The sequence below is a fragment of the Urocitellus parryii genome, chromosome 3 (genome assembly GCF_045843805.1).
Source record: "Urocitellus parryii isolate mUroPar1 chromosome 3, mUroPar1.hap1, whole genome shotgun sequence".
NCBI classification, from domain to species: Eukaryota; Metazoa; Chordata; class Mammalia; order Rodentia; family Sciuridae; genus Urocitellus; species Urocitellus parryii.
Window position 1 is genome coordinate 105722856 of NC_135533.1, and position 25385 is coordinate 105748240.

General features: G+C 34.2%; 1 protein-coding gene across 1 annotated transcript in view; it reads right to left on the reverse strand.

The window, feature by feature from the left end:
* Window positions 1-25385, reverse strand: part of Zpbp (zona pellucida binding protein) — a 106928-nt gene that overhangs the window by 56501 nt on the left and 25042 nt on the right. Inside the window, exon 5 of the mRNA XM_026403668.2 lies at window positions 8541-8759. Coding sequence (XP_026259453.1) covers window positions 8541-8759 — 219 coding nt within the window. The remainder of the gene's footprint in view (window positions 1-8540; window positions 8760-25385) is intronic.

Consider the following 25385-nt stretch of genomic DNA (forward strand, 5'->3'; position numbering starts at 1 on the left):
GACCAACAAAGCTACTAATAATTTAGCCATTAGCAATCATGACAACTTGATTTTCCCTATACTCCTACCCATATCTCTCATTAGCTATTATAGAGTGCTCCAAAAATGTATACATGATATTGTTTGTTTTCTATACAATTCTTTCTAAAAATCAACAATTTACTATGGAAGATCTCAATCATCCATCTCCTTAGTAATATCTCCCCTACATTAGAGCCCACAGAGCGTCTAAAAAAACTTTAATGTGTATTTACTAGATAAAATCTTTGAATCAACTATCTCCCATATGTTCAAGGAGCTGGAGAAAATTATGGACAAAAAAACTAAAAAAAAAAATCAGGAAAATCCTGTCTTGACAAATACAGAATATAAAAAAAGTTAAATAATACAAAGGAATCTAATAAAAATTCTAGAACACAAAATTACAACAAATTAAAGGAATTCATAAAGATTTTAAAATGGATTGAGCAGTCAGAAAAAAGAATCAATCAACTTGAAGATAGTCATTAAAAGTATTTAGTCAGTGAAGAACATAAAAAAATGAAGTTAGGAGACCTCTAGGATAACACCAAATGTATCACATACACATAAAATAGGAGTTAAAATAAGAGAAAAGAAAAAGAAAACAGAATGAATATTTAAATAACAAACAGTTAAAATTTCCCAAATTTGAAAAAAGTATAAATTTACATGTATAAGATGATCAGAGAAATCCACATACATCCCAGGGGAAATGCAAGGAATTCCACATTGTGTCATATTATAATCAAACTGTCAAGTGTGAAAGAGAAAGAAAGAATCTTGAAAGCTGCAAGAAAGAAGTAATTTGTCACATATAATGAGTCTTATAATAAGATCAACATCAGACTTCTCATTAAAAACCATGGAGGGTAGTATATATTGTTCATACTGAACCTTTTTAAAATATAAAGATATGGACAGATAAAAAGCAAAGAGATGGAGAAAAATATGCCATGCTTATATTAATCAAAATAAAAAAGCTGGAGTATCAATAATAATTTCAGAGAAAGTAGATGAAGGCAAACATAATTGTCAGGAATAAATCAATTATCCACAAAGACACCAGAATCTCTAATGTGTATGTACCTAACAATAGAGAACACAGCCACCTGAGGCAAAATATTATTAAAACTGTAAGGGAAAAATACAAGAAACAACTATTATATGTGGAGATATCAACACCTCTCTATTAGTAACTAAAAAATCTAAAAAGCAAAAAAGTGAAAAAGAATACAGTTGACCTGAGAAATACCACCCTTCAATTGTACTAAACTGACATTCAGAAAATATTTCATACAACAACAGTAAATAAACATTATTTTCAAGCTCACATTAAACCCTCACTAATAGGACCACATTTGGGGTCATATTGAAGATATTAACATTTTTTAAAAAATATAAACAATACAATGTATGCATTCAGTCCACAAAAGCATCAAACTGCAAATCCATAACAGAAAATACCTGGAAAATCCCAAGAACCTTGACATTTAAAACATTAATATATAACTTATGATTTGTCAAGAAAAATTATATATTTCAAAGTACACAAATGTGAAAACACAACTTATTAAAATTTGTGGCATACAGTGCTTACAAAGAAATTTATAACAAAGTGAATACATATTAGAGAAGATAAAAATTCAATAATCAAAGCTTCCATTAAGGAAAATAAATAAAAGCAAAGCTATCCTTCAGAATTAGTGAAGAAATAAAAATCTTCCAAGAAAAACAACAACTAAAAGAATTCAGGAGTACTAAGGCAGCACTACAAAAATACTTAAAGAAATACTACACATAAAAGGTTTGTTTTGTTTTGAAGAGAAGAAGAAGAAAGAAAAAATACCTGAGCTTGTGAATAGATGCTTTTCATTAGAAAAATAGCTGAGCAAATGAGTATTAGGACTGAATTAAAATTAGAAATGAATCAAAAATGGGAGGAAATAAATACCTGTAATAACACAATATAAATTGGTCTCCACATTTAAATTAAAAAAAAACTATAAACTAGCAGACTGAATTAAAAAACAAGACCTAATAATATGTTGCTTACTTACAGGAAAAGACATTCATAAGCTGAAGGGAAAGAATGGAAAATGATATTCCATGCAAATGAACGTCTAAAGCAAGAAGGAATAACTATTCTCATTTTGGATAAGGCAGACTTCAAGACAAAATTAAGAAGAGACAAAGAAGGTCACTTCATACTGGGAAGAATCCAAAAGGAAAACAAAATGATAATATTTGTGCCCCAAATTATTCAATTACATAAAATACACACTATTCAACATAAAGATTCTGATGCCAATACAATAATACTAGATGATTTCAATATACTTCTTTCATGAAGAGACAGACTTTCCAAATATAAAACTAATAAAAAATTCTTTGGACAAACCTAAAAAAATAATACATATGAAATGGACCTAAAAGACATCTATAGAATATTTCATCTAACAACAGCTGAATTCAATCTCTTCTCAGACTCTCATAGAACCTTCTTTAAAATAGACAACATCTTAGATCATGAAGCAAGTCTTACAAGATTTTTAAAAAATCAATTTAACTTCTTGCACTTAACAGATGATAAGAAAATGAAATTAGAAATCATTAGCAAGAAAAACAAACAATAGAAATTACATAAATACATGGAGATTATTTTTTTTTGTTACCGGGGATTGAATTCAGGGGCACTTGACCACTGAGCCATATCCCTAGCCCCATTTTGTATTTTATTTGGAGACAGGGTCTCACTGAGTTGCTTACTGCCTCACCATTGCTTAGGCTAGCTTTGAACTTGTGATCCTCCTGTCTGAAGCCTCCCAAACAACTGGGATTTCAAGCCTGTGCCACAGCACCCAGTGAACAATACACTTTTGAATGGTGAACAGATCAGAGATGAAATCAGGGGAGAAATTTGAAAATACCTAGAAATAAAGGAGAATAGCAAATACAACACACCAGAATCTCTGGGACACTATGAAGTGGTTTCAAAGAGGAAAGTTTATAGCTATGAATGCTTATGTGCATACATCATAAAAATCCCACATAAACAACCTAGTATGTATCTCAAGGTCCTAGAAAAATAAGAATAAAACAATTCCAAAATAGTAGAAGGGAAGATCACAGCTGAAATTATTAAATATACAATAAAAGAACAATACAAAAGATCAATGAAAGAGGAGTTGGTTCTTTTGAAGAATAAACAATATTGATAAACCTTTAACAAATTAACCAAAGTAAAGACTCTAATTAATAAAAATAGAGATGAAGAAGAAGATATTGCCAAAGACATTTCTGAAATCAAGAGATTAATTAGTGACTAGTTTAAAAACTTATATTCCAATAAGTTGGAAAATCTAGAAGAAATAGACAGATTTCTAGACATGTATGACCCAAACAAAATTGAAACAAAAAAGAAGATAATATCTAAACAAATTGATAATAAGCAATGAGATTGAGGCTATAATTTAAAAAATACAAAACAACAGCAACAAAGTAAACCTCTCCAACAATGAAAATCCCAGGACCAAATCTTTCCCCAGATGCATTTTACCAGACCTTTAAAGAAGAACTATAATCAATGATCGTCAAATTATTCCATGAAGTTGAAGGTGGAAAGAACACTTGTAAACACCTGTATTCATTTTATGAAGCCAGTCTTATCCTGATACCAAAACCAGATAAGAATACATCAAGAAAAGAAAACTACAGACCAATGTGCCTGATAAACATAGATACAAAAATCCTTAAAAATATTAGCAATTTGTATTCAAATGCATTAAGAAGATTTTACATTAGGATCAAGTTGCTTTTACCCCAAGGATACAAGGTTGACTGGACATATGCAAACCAAAAAATATTATTCATCACATATGCAGAATTAAGGGAAAATCATATGACTACCTCAAAAGATGCAGAAAAAATGCCTTTTACAAAATTCAATACCCATTTATGATAAAAACACTGAAGAAACTAGGGACAGAATGAACTCATCAATGAACCTCATCATTCAATGAACTGAATGAACCTCATCAATGCTATATATGAAAATCCCAAAGCCAGCATCATATTGAATAGGGAAAAATTGAAATCATCTTCTCTAAAATTAGGAGCAAGACTAAAATCTCCATTCTGACCTCTCCTACACAATATAGTACTTGAAATTTTAGCTAGAGCAGTTAGTCAAGAGAAGGAAATAAAAGGATACAAGTTTTACAAGAAGAAGTCAAATTATCAGTGTTTCTAGATGATATAATCCTACACTTAAAAGTTTCAAAAACCCCACCACAAGATTTTCAAAGTTGATAAATAAATTCAGCAAAGTAGCAGAAAACAAAAATCAAAAATTAATAGCTTTTATATATGTCAATAAGGAATCTGCTGAATAATGAATGAACCAAATTGATTCACAATAGAATAAAAAAATAAGACTAAATCTAACCAAGGAGGTGAACAATCTCAACAATAAAAACATGATCACCATCAAAATGTCAATGACATTCTTCACAACATATTCCTACAATTTTATGAAAGGTAAAAAATCCAGAATAATCAAAGCGATTCTAATAAAAAAGAGTAATGTTAGAGGCATTACAATACCTGATTGGAAATTATACTACAGAACCATAGTAACTAAAACAGCACAATACCACACAAAATCAAACATGCAGACCAGCAGAGCAGAATACGAAACAGAGATAAGTCCACATAGCATACCAGTGGTAGTGAAATAGACATGAAGATCAATGGAATAGAACAGAAGACACAGGAACAAACCCACATACATACAGTCATCTGATTCTTAACACATGTGCTAAAAGCATTCAATGGAGAAAGGACAGCCTTTTAAACAAATGGCACTTAAGAAAACTGGATATCCATATGTAAAACGCAAACCTAGTGAACCTAGGGCCCAATTTCACACCCTTCATCATCATTAACTTAAAGAAAATGAAAGACCTAGTAATGAAGAGAAATTTTGCAATTCTAGAAGAAAACACAGGGTCTAACATGTAGGAGCAGGCAGTAACTTCCTCAATATGACCCCTAAAGTTCAGAAAGTAACACCAACAATTAATAAGTGGAATGATATTAGATTGAAAAACTTCTATAGAGCAAAAGAATCAAGACTATAAAGAGAGAGCAAATAGAATATTAGAAAATCTTTGTCAGTTACTCTTAAGACACAGGATTAATATCTAAAATATATAAAAAAAACTTAGCACTGAAAAAAAACAACCAATTTAATAAATGGGCAAAGGATCTAAACAGACATTTCTCAAAAGAAAAAATAGAAATGACCAAAAATATGTGAAAAAAGTGTTAGCAATCAAGAAAGTACAAATCAAAACAACACTGAACTTACATCTTACTCAATTAAAACAGCAATCACCAAGAATATAAATAATAATAATAAATGCTGGTGAAGATGGGGTGAACACTTATACACTGTTGGTAGGGTTGTGAATCAGTGAAACCATTAAAAAAGTTAAGTATGGAGTTTCTCAAAAGAGTAGGAATAGAACCAACATATGATCTCAGTGTTTTCCAGAAGAACTAAAGGCATCATACTGTGGTTATACATGTGTATGCATGGTATAGTAGCACAATTTACAATGACCAAGTTATGGAACCAGCTGGTGTCCATCAACCAATGGATAGGCAAAATGTGGTATATATACACAATGGAATTTTATGAAGGCATAAAGAGCAAAATTATAGGACTTGCAAGTAAATGGATGGAAGCATAGAACATCATGTTAAATGAAATAAAACAGACTAAGAAATATCAAGGGCCATATGTTTTTCTCTTATATGTGGGAGTTAGAAGGAAAAATGCACAAAGAGGATGGTCCTGAAAAGAGAAGGAAGACAGTACACCAGAGGTTGAAGATTGGAGAGAGGAAGGAGAGGATAGAAAGGAAAGGTACTGAGAAATGAAACTGACCAAATTATGTTATGTACATATAAAATATGCCACAATGAATCCATTATTTTGTATAATTATATCAATAAAAACTAAATTTGTCACTAAGTTTTCTATACTGATAACTATAAAACACTCTAAAATGAAGCAAAGTTCTTAAATTAATGGATAGATATTCTATGTTTGTAAACTAACATACAATACTGTTAAGCTGGCAAAAATACCCAAACCCATATACATATTTTAATAAAATCCCTAGCAAAATTCCAAAGGCTTTTTTTGTGTGTGGCAAAAAATAGAGTAGCAGATAGTAAACTATGTAATTGCAATCAACATCAAGCTGTCATAGAAACACTGAAAAGTTACAAAAGTTACAAAGTCTTTGCATTTTTGAAAAACTAAAAACTAAACAAACAACTATGTAATTGCAATCAACATCAAGCTGTCATAGAAACACTGAAAAGTTACAAAAGTTACAAAGTCTTTGCATTTTTGAAAAACTAAAAACTAAACAAACAGTCTGCCTCTGGTCATTTGTTTTAGGGATTGGAGACAAATTTCAGGGTTTTTGTTTTTTGGGTTTTTTTTGTTGTATTTTTTTTTTTTTGAGAAAAAACTTGGCAAGGAAGATCAAGACTGGAAATTAGGTTGAACTGCTTATGTCCTTTGCCTTTAAATCTAAATGTAATACAATTGTGTCTTTCAAAATTAAATACTAAATGATCAAAATATGAATGAGAGAAAAGAAAGAGAAGAAAAAGTTAGGGAAATAGGTAAGTATCATCAAACACTGATTACAGAGAAATCAAAGGAAAATATGGAAGAATAAAGGAATATAGCAAGCAATAGCTTTTGAGATGAAATGGGAGGGGAAGCATGCTATAAAACACATGAATGAGCTCAGTGGAATGCTGTGATGCATGCCTGTAACATAGAGGCTAAAGCAGGAGGATCATAATTTCAAGGCCTGCCTGAAACAACTTAATAAGAACAAGTCTCAAAATTAAAAAAAATAATGTAGTTCAGTGGTAATGTACATGTAGGTTCAATCCCCACTATAGAAAAACATCAAAAATTTTTTAAAAGGCAGAAAATTAAAACACACACACACACACACACACACACACACAGATGGCTACTCCTGAGACAGCATTACTTTTTTTCTATTTTTTAAAATTTTATTTATTCTAATTTGTTATATATGACAACAGAATGTGATTCAATTCATATTACACATATAGAGCACAATTTTTCATGTCTCTGGTAGTACACAAAGTAGAGTTACACCATCTGTATCTTCATAGATGTAGTTAGGGTAATGACATCCATCTCATTCCACGGTCTTTCTTACCTTCATACCCTTTCCCTTCCCCTTCCTCCCCTTTTCCCTATCTAAAGTTTGTCTATTGCTTCCATGCTCGCCAGGCATCCCCTTTATGAATAAGCATTCTTGTGTAAGAGAAATCATTGGCATTTAGTTTTTAGAGATTGGCTTACTTCACTTAGCATTATATTCTCCAACTCTATCCATTTACCTGTAAATGCCATGATTTTATTCTCTTAATGCTGAGTAATAATCCATTGTGTATATATACCACATTTTCTTTATCCATTCATCTACTGAAGGGCAATTAGGTTGATTCCACAATTTATCTGTTGTGAACTGTGCTGCTATAAAATTGGTGTGGCTGTGTCCCTGTAGTATCCTGTTTTTAAGTCCTTTGGATATAAACCAGGAGTGGGATAGATGGGTCAAATGGTAGTTCCATTCCCAGTTTTCCATACTTCTTTCCATATGGCTTTACCAATTTGTAGTCCCACCAGCAACGTATGAGAGTGCCCTTTTCCCCAAATACTTGCCGACACACAGTATTTTTAATAGCTGCCATAACTGGAGGGAGATGAAATTTTAGAGTAGTTTTGATTTGCATTTCTCTAATTACTAGAGATGATGAACATTTTTTTCATATATTTGTTGATTAATTTTACATCAGCTTGTGAGAAGTCTCTGTTCAGTTCTTTGGCCCATTTATTGATTGGGTTATTTTTTTTTTGAAGTAAGATTTTTGAGTTCTTTATCTTTCCTAGAGATTAGCACTCGATGTTATGCACATGTGGTAAAAAGTTGCTCCCATTCTGTAGGATCCCTGAAAGAACTTTCTTAAACAGACCATTTATAAATCTAAAATCCTTGCAACTCAAGTTGAATTCTTTGTCTTTAGGCTTCCCTTTAGATCAAGAAAAGTACAGGAAGCTAAATGGTTCTTCTGGTCTACAATGTTAACCAATCTCCTAATTAGATGTTTTCACATATTAAACCATTGTAACTAAATATCACAATATATCCTATGCTAAATTCCATACTATAGTAAATTATCAAAGGAAGGTTTAAGTTATTTGAAAGAGCAAACTTCTCATTGAGTACATAAATTGGGACTTTATTTGGGAGTTATTAGCCCTAAAATCAAAACACAGAACAGAAAATATACTTAATTTATACAATTTATATTCCAAAAATACTGCTGGTAATTCATAAAGTATTCAAAATTTGTTATGTGATTTAATTTTTTAAGAAAGTTTTTACACTTACCTGAAAATGTAAAGAACAATTCATTTTGCAAACCAGCTCTTTGCATTTTAACACGATGGCATTCAGATTTAAGTAAGGAAATTTCACATGAAAGGTCAAGAACCAATTTGCTTAAAATCTGAAGAAGTTTCTTCTCAAAGGAAATATTATAGATACTATTGCAGGGAGCTGCATGATACCGAGCTGTGAACTGATAATAATAATGAGGTTCACGATATGCTGTAGAAAATTAAACAGAGAAAGATACAATCTTGATTATTTAAATAATTCAAATACATATTGCAACTAATCATAATTGGGGGTAAATTCATATATGTAGCTACATTCATTTTTACTTAACAAATGCTTACCTAGCAGTTATTAAATGTCAAATACCATTACAGGAAATTTAAAAATAAAAAATTTGAAATTTAAATCTCTTAACATCATTTAAAATTGACATACTCTTCATGAAGAAAATGAGGTACACAGAGATTATGTCACATGACTAATGCCTATGCTATCAAAAGAAAGAAAAGCAAAGATTTTCAGGATGGTGGAACAGGAGAGTTTTTTTTTTCCTGGCTGCTCAGTGGCATGAAACCAAGAAAGCAACTCAGCAGATTCTTAAAAAGGTAGGTAAAAAAATTTTAAAAATGGACTTTACCAGGAACTAATATTGAACATTCAAAACAGAAAGGGAACTCAGGAGGTTGGCTATAATAAAATAAGGAAATGCCAGGTGCAGTGACACACGCCTATAAAATCCCAGCAGTTGGGGAGGCTAAGTCAGGAGGATCCTGAGTTCAAAGTCAGCCTCAGCAATAGCAAGGACTTATTAGCAAATCAGTAAGACCCTGTCTTAAAATAAAATTCAAAATAAGATTGGGGTTGTGGCTCAGTGGTTGAGTGCCCTTGAGTTCAATCCCCAGTATTAAAAAAAATAAAAGAAAGCAAGTAATCCCCAGCACCATTGCTGCCACTGGTGGTGCACTCAGAGTGCTTCCCAGACAAGCAAAGTGGAAAGATAAGAGAATTAAGTAAAGGAACCCACATTTTTAGGATACAACTGGTGTGTCTGGGTATAGAGGTATCAAAGTTCAAAGACACTGCACACTAACTCAAAAAAGCATTCTGAACAATATCCTAGTGAAGAAAAGAAGCCACATCTCTCCAAGTTGCCTACAGAAAACAGGATGGAGCCATTCTGCAGGTGCAGTACAGAAGCTGACAGCATGCGTAGCTCCTCCCTAACTACAGGACTGGCAAACCAATACCGCATGACATAGAGAGTGGCTAAGTGACGAGGAGAAAATCAAACGTGGAAAAAATTTACACAGGAGAATACAGGTCATAGAAACCCATCCAACTTGACTCTGGTGGTTTAAAAGGCCAGCTGGGAGAGCTGCGCCTAGCAAGGAATTCAAAAGGATGGGGGTGGGAATGATTGAGTTTAGAGATTAAACCTGAGAGACCAGTAATTTTTTAATCCAAGCATGACAGAGGGAACTAAGGACTGACTCCTACACTGCACAAGTGGAATCCAGGAGAGATTTCTGGGGTGGAGTCTCCCAGTGTGAACAAGTAACTGCTGGGAACTGGAGTTGAGCTCATTTAAAATCTTTGGACCAATCGACATTCAAGGAAGAACCTGGAAACTGACGAAGCTTAAACCCCACCTCCAGGAGCTCCACCAATGGGATCTTCTCTCTCACACTCCAGCAACCCCACCTTGAGGGTGAAGGAGTCATCACACTCCAGCCCACCCCACCTAACACTGCTGATAAGGGAAACTGAGAATTTTCTGAATTCCAATGAAACAATTCTGAAAGTTTTCATCTTTTCCCCCCCTTTTTCCTTTTATCTCTTTATTTGTGAACTGAATGGTTCATGGAAATATATACATAATTGTTTCTTTTTATCATTTCTAATATTTTGGAAAGAAGTTATTTTTCATGGGTCAGTATTTTGAGGACTATGATTCTAAATAGTATACTTCAGTTTTGTTATGTACTCTTCTATTTTTATATTTATTTATTTTATTTTACATACTTTTCTCTCACACTTATCTGTTTCCCTTCTCTTTCTCTCTTCTGCTAACAGTCAATCTCTACTGTTCTCTCTTTCAGTCCCCTTTAAGTTTTAACTTCAATTTTCTCTCTTCCTACTCATAATCTACATAGTCTACATTGCTTCTATTCTCTTCCTGTTCACCATTTTAAATTGTAAACCTTTTTGCAAACTTTCTGTTTTTACTGTGGGCAATAAATGATCACATCATTTCTGTTTACTGTGCCAATCAACAATGTATAGGTCATAGCAGGAACTATTTGGTTTAATGCTGTATATTGTTTACATTGGTTGTTATTATTATTATTCATTGGCTCCTAAACTGTGAAGTTTCAGGGACACTGTAAGTCCACAGGGTCAAAACTGTACTGCCTCAGATCCATACTTTTATATGGGTTGACACAGCATGAAAAAGCAAAGTAACAAATCACCCCAAACAAACCAAAATACCACAGTAACAGAATCCATAGACAACACAGTGGAAAATATGTCAGAGAAGGAGTTTAGAATGTTCAGAGTTAAAAACTGACATGTAAGGTAAGGACAATGTAAGGAATGAAATCAGAGAGAAAATACAGAAAGTGAAAGATCACTAAAATAAAGAGATACAGATTTGGGGGGGAAATCAAGCAGAAATCCTCAAAATGAAGGAATCAATAAACCAAATAAAAAAATTCAATGAAAATTATCACCAGCATACTAGACCACTTGGAAGACAGAGTTTTAGGCAATAAAGACAAAATATAAAATCTTGAAAGTAAAGTTGGCCATGGAGAAAAGATGTTAAGAAACCATGAAAAGAATATCCAAGAAATATGGGATTATATGAAAAGACTAAATTCAAGATTAATCAAGCTAAATGAAGGCTGAAATACAAACCAAAGCAATGTTCAATCTTTTCAATAAAATATCAGAAAATTTCCATAACCTTAAGAATGAAATGGAAATCAAATACAGGAGGGTTACAGGACTCCTGATATACAAAATTCCAACAGACCCACACAAAGGCACATTACTATGAAAATGCCTAACATAAAGAATAAGAATAGAACTTTAAAAGTTGCTAGAGAAAAACGACAGGTCACATTTAGAGGGAAACCAATCTGGACCTCAGCTGATTTCTCAACTCAGACCCCCAAAATTAGAATGTCTTGGAATAATATATACCAAGCTCTGAAAGAAAATGGATGGCAGTCAGACTACTATACTAGCAAAATTAAGCTTCAGAACTGATGATGAAATAAAAAACTTCCATGATAAGTAAAAGTTAAGAATTCACAACTAGAAAATGTGCACTAAAAACCATACTCAATAAAATATTTCAAAAAGAAATGAAAAGTAAAAGTGAAAACCAGCAGAGAAGGGAATTATACTGAAAGCATAGCCAAAGGAGACAATAACTCAAATTAAAAGCCAGAAATAAATAAAAATGACAGGGAATAAAAATTATTTCTCAATAATACCACTGAATGTAAATGGCCTAAACTAATCAATCAAACGACACAGATTGGCATATTGGTATTAAAATCAAGACCCAACAATATTCTGTCTCCAAGAGACTAACCTCACAGGCAAAGACATCCACAAACTGAAGGTAAAAGGATGGGGAAAAGGTATATCATTCACATGGATCTCAAGAACAAGCAAAGGTTTCTATCCTCATATCAGAAAAAGAAGATTTCAAGCCAAAGTTAATCAGAAGGGACAAAGAAGGATATTCTATACTGCTTAAATGAATTTTAAATCAACAAGATATAACAATTGTAAATATTTATGCCCCAAATGATGAAACGTCTACATTCATCAAACAAATCCTTTCAAGTTCAAGAATCAAATAAACCAGATACAAGAATACTTGATAAGTTTAACACACCTCTCTCATCACTACACAAAAACTAAAGAAAGAAGCTATAGAAATAAAAATATAATAATGTACACATAACATATATTGATATTACATAAAATATGTATCTTATAATATATATCTTATTATCTTATATATTATTATGATGTTATATATATATATATATATATATATATATATATATATATAGAATGACTAAAGATACTCTTACTGGCAGTATATATATATATATATATTTTTTTTTTCCTAAAATAACCGTATCTTAGGCCAAAATGCAACTTTTACAAAATACAAAAAAATAAAGAAATACCTTGTATTCTATCATATCATAATGGAATTAAATTAGAAATCAACAATAAAATACAAAATGGAAACAACTCTAAAATCTGAAGACTAATACACTATTCAATGATCAATGGAGAGCAAACAGGAATGAAATTAACAAAACACTTAGAGGGAAATGAGAATAGCAGCAAAAAATGAAAATCTATTGACACTATTAAGGCAATTCTAAGAGGAATGTTCACTGCATTTAACTTGTTCATTAAAAGAATAGAAAGTATCCAGATAAATAATTTAACTTTACATCTCATAGGCCTAGAACAAAGAACAAATCCACAACAAAATTAGTAGAAGACAGATAATAAATAAAATCAGCTGAAATCAATGAAACTGAACCAACCACAACAGCAAATAACAATTAAAAAGTACCAAAGAAACAAGATTTAGTTCTTTGAAAAAATAAATAATATTGATAAACACTTATCCATGTTAACCAAGAGTAAGAGGGATATAACAAATGATTAAAATTCTTGATGAAAAAGGAAATATAAACATGAACACTACCAAAATAAAGATGATAATCAGACAATAGTTTGATAATTTATACTCTAATAAAATGAAAAACCTTGAGATATCAATTTATTTCTAGAAACATATGACGTATGTAAATTGAATCAGGAGAACATAGAAAATTAGAACAGATAACTTTTCAACAATGAAATTTAGGACATCATCAAAAGCCTAGCAACAAAGAAAAGCCCAGGATCATACAGAGTCTCAGCCGAGTTCAACAAGCCCTTCACAGAAGAATTAACACCAACCTTCCTCAAATTATTCCATGACATAGAAAAGGTGGGAACCCTTCCAAACTCATTCTATGAAGCTATTATCACCCTGATATCTAAAACAGACAAAGACACATCAGTGAAAGAAAACTTCAGACCAATATTCCTGATGAACATAGATGAAAAACTTCTTAATAAAATACTTTGAAATTACATACAAAAACATATTTAAAAGATGGTGAACCATGCTCATGTGGGGTTCATTCCAGGGATGCAAGGTTGATTCAACATACAAATATTAATAAATGTATTAACAGACTTAAAAACAATAATCACATGATTATCTCAATAGATAGTAAAAAAGTATTTGACAAAATACAGTATCCATTCACTAGAAAAATTAGGAATAGTAGGAACATATCTCAACATTGTAAAAGCTATATATATTATAACAAAGGGCAAGATCATTGTAAAAAGGGAAAAATGCAAATCATTCTCTCTAAAATCCAGAATAATACAAAGATGCCCTCTTTCACCACTTTTACTCAATATATTACTTGAAACTCTAGCCAAAGCAATTAGACAAAAGAAAGAAAGTGATACAAATACACAAGAACTCAAATTATCCCTAGTTGCCAATAACATATACTCAGAAGACCAAAAAAATTCCATGAGAAAACTCCCACAACTCATAAACAGATAAAAGCAAATCAGTAGGATATAAACTTAACATCATTAAATCAATTGTGTTCCTTCACAACAATGATGAACCAATTGAAAGAGAAATTAGGAAAACTATCCCATACACAATAGCCTCAAAAACAATGAAACATTTTGGAATCAATCTAACAAAATAGGTGAAAGACTTCCACAACAAGTACTAAAGAGCACTAAAGGAAGAAACTGAAGATGATGTTTGAAGATGGAAAGATCTCCCATGTTAATAAATAAGCAGAATTAATATTGTCAAAATGGACATACTATCAAAAGTTCTATACAGATTTGATGCAATTCCTATTAAAGTTTCAATGATGTTCTTCACAAAAATAGAAAAAGCAGTCATGAAATTCATTTGGAAAAATAAGAGGCCCAAATAGCCAAAGTAATCCACAGCAAAAAAAAAAGTGAAGCAGGAGGCATCACAACACCAGACCTTAAATTATCCTAAAGCACTGTTATTACAAAAAAAAAGCATGGTATTAGCACCAAAACAAACAAGAGGGTCAATGGTACAAGAAAGAAAACAGAGAAAACCCCACAGAAATACAGTTTTATCTCATATAAGACAAAAGTGCCATAAAGATACATTGGAAGAAAAAAACCTCTTCAACAAATGGTGATGGTAAAACTGGAAATCCATAGGTAGCACAATGAAATTGAACCCCTCTCACCCTTCACAAAATTCAACTCAAATTGGACCAGGGACCTAGGCCTTAGACCAAAGACCCTGTGCCTAATAGAAGAAAAAGTAGGACCAACTCTCTCATGTTGGCTTAGGAATCAACTTCCTCAATAAGACTCCTACAATGCAAGAAGTAAAATCAGGAATCAATAAATGGAATGGATTCAAACTAAAAAGCTTCTTTACTGCAAAGGAAAAAAAATCAAGAACATGAAGAGCGAGCCTACAGAATGGAAGAAAATCTTTGCCAAAATCTTTCCCTTTGAATGAAAGAAAGGAGGAAGGATGAGAATAGTTTCAATAGTTATGCACCTCAGACACAGCATAAATCTTCAGAATATATAAATAATTCAAAAAACCTTATACAAAAAAACCCAAATAAAACAATCAATAAATGGACAAAGGATCTAAACAACCACTTCACAGAATAAGAAATACAAATGGTCAACAAATATATGAAAAATGTTCAACATCTCTAGCAATTAGAGAAATGCAAATTAAAACTACATTGATTACATCTTACTCCAGTAAGAATGGCAATTATCAAGAATACAAGTAACAATAAATGTCAGCAAGGATATGGATGGAAAGGTACACTCAGACATTCTGATGGGACTGAATATTGGTTTAACCACTCTGGAAAGCAGTATGGAGATTCCTCAGAAAACATGGAATGGAACCACAATTAGACCTAGCTATTCTACTCCTCATTTTATATCCTAAGGACACAACCACATCAATGTTTATAGTAGTCCAACTCACAATAGCTACACTATGAAACCAACCTAAGTGCCCTTCAACAAATGAATGGATAAAGAAATGTGGTATATAAACACAAAAGAATATAACTCATCCTTAAGAAAGAATGAAATTATGACATTTGCCGGCAAATAGATGGAGCTTAAAAATATCATGGTCAGGGAAATAAGAAAATTCCAAAACAAAATCAAAGGCTAAATGTTCTAATATGCAGATACTAACTCACAATGGGGGATGAGGATAGAAGTTCACTGGAGTAGAAAAAGGGGAATGAAGGAAAAGGAGGAAGGATGAGAATAGGAAATACAGTAGAATGAACTTGACATAACATTTCTATGTTCATTATTGAAACTCTACATCATGTACAACCACAATGTACATATAAAAAGTCAAAATACATTCTACTATCATGTATATCTAACAAGAACCAATAAAAACATTAAGAATATAACCTAGGGAGTCTTGCCCCAGAGTTTGTGCTCTGAACCACTATAATGTGATTCTCAAGACTTAACGTTTCTTCATCTTACACTTATACAATTGCCAACACTTTTTTTTCAAGCCCATCCCCAAGTCTCACTGAAGAGATACAAGAAATATAAAAATGACAAGTAATCCATAACAATACCAAAGATCAGAAAGTTCACCTCAAATATAGAGAGCTCCAATGTTCTTCAGTCAACCAGAGGGGTGTCCCTGCCTGCTCCTGGCTTACACTACTGAAGAAGAATTCTCCACTTACAATGAAGTGAATGCTGCCATTTTTTCCACTGACTTTTGTTGTTGTTATTGTTACCAGGGATTGAAATCAGGGACACTTAACCACTGAGGCATATCCCCAGGTTTTTTTAAAATATTTTATTTAGACAAAGGGTCTCACTGAGTTTCTCAGGGACTTGCTAAATTACTGAGGCTGGTTTTGAACTCAAGATACTCCTGCCTCGGCCTGAGCCTCTGGGATTACAGGCATGTGCACCAAGCTCCTACCTACTCTTTTAAGTTACACTATCGAAACTAGGATTCTATCTACTTTCTTAGTTACTTCTGTATTTTATATAAACACTAGACAGCTTCTAATTGCTAAAGAAACATATACTGGTTTCATCTATGACCAGGAATGAGAACCACACAATGGTCTCAAACAGCATATAGTAATAAAGAAACAAAATTACGAGAGCAACATAAAATAAGGAAGAGAGATCCAAGATAACTAATGTCAAACAAAATGAGTTCCAGAAGGAGAGAAAAAACAGTGAAGTAATGAAGGACAAACAGGAAAAATATCCTATAAACTAAAAATAAAGATGTTACCAGGAGAAAGAGGTTCATCAAAGAGTAAACAATAACACTGAAAACAAAGAATATGCCTAGATACAAATCTTATAAATCTGCCACACACTGATTCAACTATAGCATAAAATAAATAATGCACACATTTATCATGTATATACATAAACATACATCATGATTTATAATATCAAATATATATAATGCATACAAATGTCACATGAAATATTTGAACACATGAAGTCAGAGCTGTAAACTAGAACAAGTCTCATGATAACACATGCAGACAGAGCAAGTGCCTCTCTACCTGTGGATTTTAAGAGCAACTTTTGCTAGCTAGGCGAACCTGCAACCCACGGGCGAGTCAGGTCCAGCAACCTGCCGAGTGAGAGAACAGCTACGTGTGCCTGCAGGGAACGCGGACAGGACCCACAAGTAGGACAGGGCCGGCGGCTTGCTGAAGGGCAGGCCCGTCCCCTCCCCCAGTGTCTGCAAGGTAGGCGGGACCCTGACCACCGGCGGATGGCCCCAGCGGCCTGCTGAGGGGTGGAACCGGCCCCTCCCCCAGTGCCTGCAAGCTAGGCGAACCTGCAACACACGGGCGGGTCAGGTCCAGCAACCTGCCGAGTGAGAGAACAGCTACACGCGCCTGCAGGGAACGCGGACAGGTCCCACAAGTAGGACAGGGCCAGCGGCTTGCGGAGGGGCAGGCCCGTCCCCTCCCCCAGTGTCTGCAAGGTAGGTGGGGCTGTGACCACTGGCAGATCGGGCCGAGCAGCCTACTGAGGGGTGGAACCGGCCCCTCCCCCAGTGCCTGCAAGCTAAGCGAACCTTTGACCCATCGGGAGGTTAGGCCCAGCAACCTGCGGAGTGACAGAGGTGCCCCTCGTGCCTGCTGGGTAGGCGGACCTTTGACTGACCAGCAGAGCAGACCTAGGGCCTGCCAGCGTAGTAGACGGATCACACAAATTGGAGGAGGATCACAGTCACTACCTGTCCTGCAAGGTGATCTTTCAACCATACAAGAGCAATATAAATAAATAGAGGGAAAATTTCAAAAACACAACAGTTTCAACAAGCAGAAAGAAACACCAGCAGTATGAAAAGACAAGGAAAGAAAGGACCACAGGCAATGCAGGTCAACTCAACTTTAGAAGAGGTAATAGGTGCAACAGATGGAATGTCAGATAGAGAGGTCAGGATATACATGCTTCAGATGATCTGGAGTCTCAAGGAAGACATGAGACAGCAAAATCAGATAATGAAAGATCACATTGACAAACAAATCCAGGAAGTAAAAGATCAATTTCACAGGGAGATAGAGGTAATAAAAAGCAAACAAATAGAAATCCTAGAAATGCAGGAAACAATAAACCAACTTAAAAACTCAATTGAGAATACTACCAGCAGAGTAGATCACCTAGAAGAGAGAACATCAGACAATGAAGACAAAGTATTTCAACTGGAAAAGAACATAGACAGCTCAGCAAGTCTGCTAAGAAACCATGAGCAGAACATCCAAGAATTATGGGACAATATCAAAAGACCAAATTTAAGAGTCATTGGGATACAGGAAGGCACAGAGCTCCATACCAAAGGAATAAACAGTCTATTCAGTGAAATAATACGAGAAAACTTCCCAGACTTGAAGAATGAGACAGAATCCCAAATCCTAGAAGCCTACAGGACGCCGAGTGTACAAAATCATAAGAGATCCACACCTAGACACATTATAATGAAGATGTCCAACATACAGAATAAGGAGAGAATTTTAAAAGCTGCAAGAGAAAGAAAGCAGATTACATTTAGGGGTAAACCAATCAGGATAACAGCTGATCTCTCAACACAGACTCTGAAAGCTAGAAGATCCTGGAATAACATATTTCAAACACTGAAAGAAAATGGGTTCCAACCAAGAATCGTGTATCCGGCGAAATTAAGCTTCAGGATAGAAGATGAAATTAAAACCTTCCACGATAAACAAAAGTTAAAAGAATTCGCAGCTAGAAAACCATGTCTTCAAAAAATCCTTGGCAAAACATTACAGGAAGAGGAAATGGAAAATAACATTGAAAACCAACAATGGGAGGTAGGACAATAAAGGGGGGAAAGTAGTCAAAGAGGATAACAAATCAGGTTTAGTAACATCAATAAACAAATATGGATAGAAGAACAAACCATATCTCAATAATAACCCTAAATGTTAATGGCTTAAACTCACCAATTAAGAGACACAGGCTAGTAGAATGGATCACAAAACAAGACCCAACAATATGCTGCCTACAGGAGACGCATCTGATAGGAAAAGATATTCATAGACTGAAGGTGAAAGGATGGGAAAAATCATACCACTCATATGGACTGCGGAAACAAGCAGGAGTGTCCATACTCATATCCAATAAAATAGATTTCAAGCCAAAGTTAATCAAAAGGGATAAAGAAGGACACTTCATACTGCTCAAGGGAACCATACACCAACAAGACATAACAATCATAAATATATATGCCCCAAATAATGGTGCAGCTGTTTTCATCAAGCAAACTCTTCTCAAGTTCAAGAGTCTAATAGACCACCATACAATAATCATGGGAGACTTCAACTCACCTCTCTCACCACTTGACAGATCTACCAAACAAAAGTTAAATAAGGAAACTATAGAACTCAACAACACAATCAACAACCTAGACTTAATTGACATATATAGACTATACCACCCAACATCAAGTAGTTACACTTTTTTCTCAGCAGCACATGGAACCTTCTCAAAAATAGACCATATATTATGTCAGGGCAACTCTTAGACAATATAAAGGGGTAGAGATAATACCATGCATCTTATCTGATCATAATGGAATGAAACTGAAAATCAATGATAAAAGAAGGAAGGAAAAATCAAGCATCACTTGGAGAATGAACAATAGGTTGCTGAATGATCAATGGGTTTTAGAAGACATCAAGGAGGAAATTAAAAACTTCCTAGAGTCAAATGAAAACACAGACACAACATATCGGAATCTATGGGACACATTGAAAGCAGTTCTAAGAGGAAAATTCATTGCTTGGAGTTCATTCCTCAAAAAAAGAAAAAACCAACAAATAAATGATCTCATACTTCATCTCAAAATCCTAGAAAAAGAAGAGCAAAACAATAGCAAAAGAAGTAGAAGGCAAGAAATAATTAAAATTAGAGCTGAAATTAATGAAATTGAAACAAAAGAAACAATTGAAAAAATTGACAAAACTAAAAGTTGGTTCTTTGAAAAAATAAATAAAATTGACAGACCCTTAGCCATGCTAACGAAGAGAAGAAGAGAGAGAACCCAAATTACTAGCATACGGGATGAAAAAGGCAATATCACAACAGACACTTCAGAAATACAGAAGATAATCAGAAATTATTTTGAATCCTTATACTCCAATAAAATAGAAGATAGTGAAGGCATAGATAAATTCCTTAAGTATTATGATCTGCCCAGATTGACTCAGGAGGATATAGACAACGTAAACAGACCAATAACAATAGAGGAAATAGAAGAAACCATCAAAAGATTACCAACTAAGAAAAGCCCAGGACCGGATGGGTATACAGCAGAGTTTTACAAAACCTTTAAAGAGGAACTAACACCAATACTTTTCAAGCTATTTCAGGAAATAGAAAAGATGGAGAACTTCCAAATTCATTCTACGAGGCCAACATCACCCTGATTCCGAAACCAGACAAAGACACTTCAAAGAAAGAAAACTACAGACCAATATCTCTAATGAACATTGACGCAAAAATCCTCAATAAAATTCTGGCGAATCGGATTCAAAATCATATCAAAAAAATCATACACCATGATCAAGTAGGATTCATCCCTGGTATGCAAGGCTGGTTCAATATACGGAAATCAATAAATGTTATTCACCACATCAATAGACTTAAAAATAAGAACCATATGATCATCTCCATAGATGCAGAAAAAGCATTCGACAAAGTACAGCATCCCTTTATGTTCAAAACTCTAGAAAAATTAGGGATAACTGGATCATACCTCAACATTGTAAAAGCAATCTATGATAAGCCACAGGCCAGCATCATTCTGAATGGAGAAAAATTGAAGGCATTCCCTCTAAGATCTGGTACAAGACAGGGATGCCCTCTCTCACCACTTCTGTTCAACATAGTCCTCGAAACACTGGCCAGAGCAATTAGACAGACGAAAGAAATTAAAGGCATAAAAATAGGAAAAGAAGAACTTAAATTATCACTATTTGCAGATGATATGACTCTATACCTAGCAGACCCAAAAGGGTCTACAAAGAAGCTATTAGAGCTAATAAACGAATTCAGCAAAGTGGCAGGATATAAAATCAACACACATAAATCAAAGGCATTCCTGTATATCAGCGACAAACCCTCTGAAACGGAAATGAGGACAACTACTCCATTCACAATATCCCCCAAAAAAATAAAATACTTGGGAATCAACCTAACAAAAGTGGTGAAAGATTTATACAATGAAAATTACAGAACCCTAAAGAAAGATATAGAAGAAGACCTTAGAAGATGGAAAAATATACCCTGCTCATGGATAGGCAGAACTAACATCATCAAAATGGCTATATACCAAAAGTTCTCTATAAGTTCAATGCAATGCCAATCAAAATCCCAACAGCATTTCTTGTAGAAATAGATAAAAGAATCATGAAATTCATATGGAATAATAAAAGACCCAGAATAGCAAAAACAATACTAAGCAGGGAGTGTGAATCAGGCGGTATAGCGATACCAGACTTCAAACTATACTACAGAGCAATAGTAACAAAAACAGCATGGTACTGGTACCAAAACAGGTGGGTGGACCAATGGTACAGAATAGAGGACACAGTAACCAATCCACAAACTACAACTATCTTATATTTGATAAAGGGGCTAAAAGCATGCAATGGAGGAAGGATAGCATCTTCAACAAATGGTGCTGGGAAAACTGGAAATCCATCTGCATCAAAATGAATCTGAATCCCTATCTCTCGCCATGCACAAAAGTTAACTCAAAATGGATCAAGGAGCTTGATATTAAATCAGAGACACGGCATCTGATAGAAGAAAAAGTTGGCTATGATCTACATACTGTGGGATCAGGCTCCAAATTCCTCAATAGGACACCCATAGCGCAAGAGTTAACAACTAGAATCAACAAATGGGACTTACTCAAACTAAAAAGTTTTTTCTCAGCAAAAGAAACAATAAGAGAGATAAACAGGGAGCCTACATCCTGGGAACAAATCTTTACTCCACACACTTCAGATAGAACCCTAATAACCAGAATATATAAAGAACTCAAAAAATTGGACAATAAGATAACAAATAACCCAATCAATAAATGGGCAAAGGACCTGAACAGACACTTCTCAGAGGAGGACATACAATCAATCAATAAGTACATAAAAAAATGCTCACCATCGCTAGCAGTCAGAGAAATGCAAATCAAAACCACCCTAAGATACCATCTCACTCCAGTAAGATTGGCAGCCATTAGGAAGTCAAACAACAATAAGTGCTGGAGAGGATGAGGGGAAAAGGGCACTCTTGTTCATTGCTGGTGGGACTGCAAATTGGTGCAGCCAATTTGGAAAGCAGTATGGAGATTTCTTGGAAAACTGGGAATGGAACCACCATTTGACCCAGCTATTCCCCTTCTCGGTCTATTCCCCAAAGACCTAATAAGAGCATGCTACAGGGACACTGCTACATCGATGTTCATAGCAGCACAATTCACGATAGCAAGATTGTGGAATCAGCCTAGATGCCCTTCAATAGATGAATGGATAAAAAAAATGTGGCATTTATACACAATGGAGTATTACTCTGCATTAAAAAATGACAAAATCATAGAATTTGGAGGGAAATGGATGGCATTAGAGCAGATTATGCTAAGTGAAGCTAGTCAATCTTTAAAAAACAAATACCAAATGACTCCTTTGATATACGGGGAGGGAACAAGGACAGGGTAGGGACGAAGAGCTTGAGACGAAGATTTACATTAACAGGGTTGAGAGGTGGGAGGTAAAGGAAGTGAGAAGGGAAATTGCATGGTAATGGAAGGCAATCCTCAGGGTTATACAAGATGACATATAAGAGGAAAGGAGGGGTAAGACAAGATAATACAAATGGAAGAAATGATTTACAGTAGAAGGGGTAGAGAGAGAAAAGGGGAGGGGAGGGGAGGGGAGGGGGGATAGTAGAGAATAGGACAGACAGCAGAATACATCAGACACTAGAAAGGCAATATGTCAATCAATGGAAGGGTAACTGATGTGATACAGCAATCTGTATACGGGGCAAAATTGGGAGTTCATAACCCACTTGAATCAAACTGTGAAATATGATGTATTAAGAACTATGTAATGTTTTGAATGACCAACAATAAAAAAAAGAGCAACTTTTGCTTTCCAGAAATTTGCAACATATCAAGCTATTGCCTCAGGCAGAAGTCTGAATATAAAACAACATACTGTCAAAACATTCTCACTATCTCTAAAGTACTTTCTTCTGAATGCCTAGTGGAAGTCTACATAGACACACACGATAATACAGGATTATCTCATGTATATAAGAGTTAACATAGCAGGATTGAAAAAGGAAACTAAGAAAGTAGAGGCTGTTTGTAGGGTTGGCTTTTGGCTAGTAAACATTTCCCTACACAGATGGATCTCCCCCGCCACACACCATCATAAAACTGTTTCCCAGTTGAGGCTCTGAACACCTGTCTGTCTTCTCAGAGGCTTGATTTTTTTATAGTTGGTAGGCACAGAATGCCTAGGCACCTGATTAGTTCCTAATTAACACTGGCTACTGAGATTCTACTGCATCTCTGGGCAGAAACATGGCACATGTTACTGGACTTTCACTACTGAAGAAAGGAGAAGGCTCCATGCAATCCCTCAGTGAAGGAGACTGTAGGGATCTTTTACAAAGATTACTCCTATCACCTTCCTATGCCTCTTTACCCTTGATGATCCTATTGTTTATCTTTCACCTCACCTATGACACAACTATATGCTGTGTCCCTTACATCATTGTAAGGAATCAACTAACGTGCAGAGACTCCCCCAACAGCTTGTAAACTAAAATCCTCCAATTAAAATCAGAAAGTTTAGAAAAAAAGAAACAAGTCTAGAAAAAATGAAAATGATAAAAATCAATACAATACAGAAATTTTATATTATAAGAAACAGTATCCAAAATAGATGATAATGATTAAAATCTATAGCAGGTATCTTCAAAACTTTTTGTCTTATGTTCTCTTCACATTTTTAAAAATTACTGAGGATCACAAAAAAACTTTCATTTGGGTTATATGTATCAATATATACAGTACTAGAAATTAAAATAGAAACTTTAAAAATATATACTCATTAAAAGTGAAAATAAATCCACTAGATAACATAAAAACATTTTAGGACAATATCTTTTCAAAAACAGAGAGAAAATAGTATTGTTTTATGTCTTGCCATTTTTTAAAGGCCTGGTTTCATGAAATTCCACTATATTCTTAAATTTGTTTCTGCATTCAAGTTGATATATGAACATAAAAATATTTTCTTATACAGGTATATAATTGGAAAAAAGCAACCTTTTCAGGTAACCATGAATGTTCTTTTTTTGACATCACACATACTCACCAAATGGGGGATTTCTTAAAAATTTGTTGGATGGTATAATCTGAAACCATATTAATGAAGTATCCATCCATTAATTTCTAGTAATTTGAATGAGTATTTTCTGCCCATGCAGGGTTTTGTAACATTATGTTCAAGCAATTCAAACACTATTGGTTCACTATATACAAAGCTTCCAAATACTAACCAATTCCATTAAAAGAAGTCAAAAGAAGTAAAACTCAGCTGTCTTCACATATGAGGAAGCTTTCAAGCTCATGATGGTAGGGACATGGTTTCTAAAATTCTTAAAAAGTTAACTGTTATCACTATTAACAATGAGGACCAAGATATCTGTTGTTGTTACACTAAAAATGGTTCTACATGAAAAAAGTGATGTGTATCTCTTATAATTACATAGGAGTTTTTCTTAAGAGAACATCATACTATAGTATTAAGATATACATACAAAAAGTGAAGAAACATTTATTTAAGAAAATGTAAAGTCAGAACAGTAATCATATGAAGCAAGTATTTGGGCCAAGAACTATTCCCTTTCTGCCCCTCAGCACAGCAGAAGAGATGATGATTCCATGCCAACTGGTATAGAGGAGAACACAGGGCTCTCTCTGACCCTAGCTCCCAGTTGTAGGATTATCTCCATGAAAGGCAGAAGCTGGCTCCATTTCTCAGGGCTCAAGGTGAGGCACAATATCATAGTGGAAGAGTGTGGCAGAGAGAAGCAGCTCACATGATGATCAGGAAGGAGAGA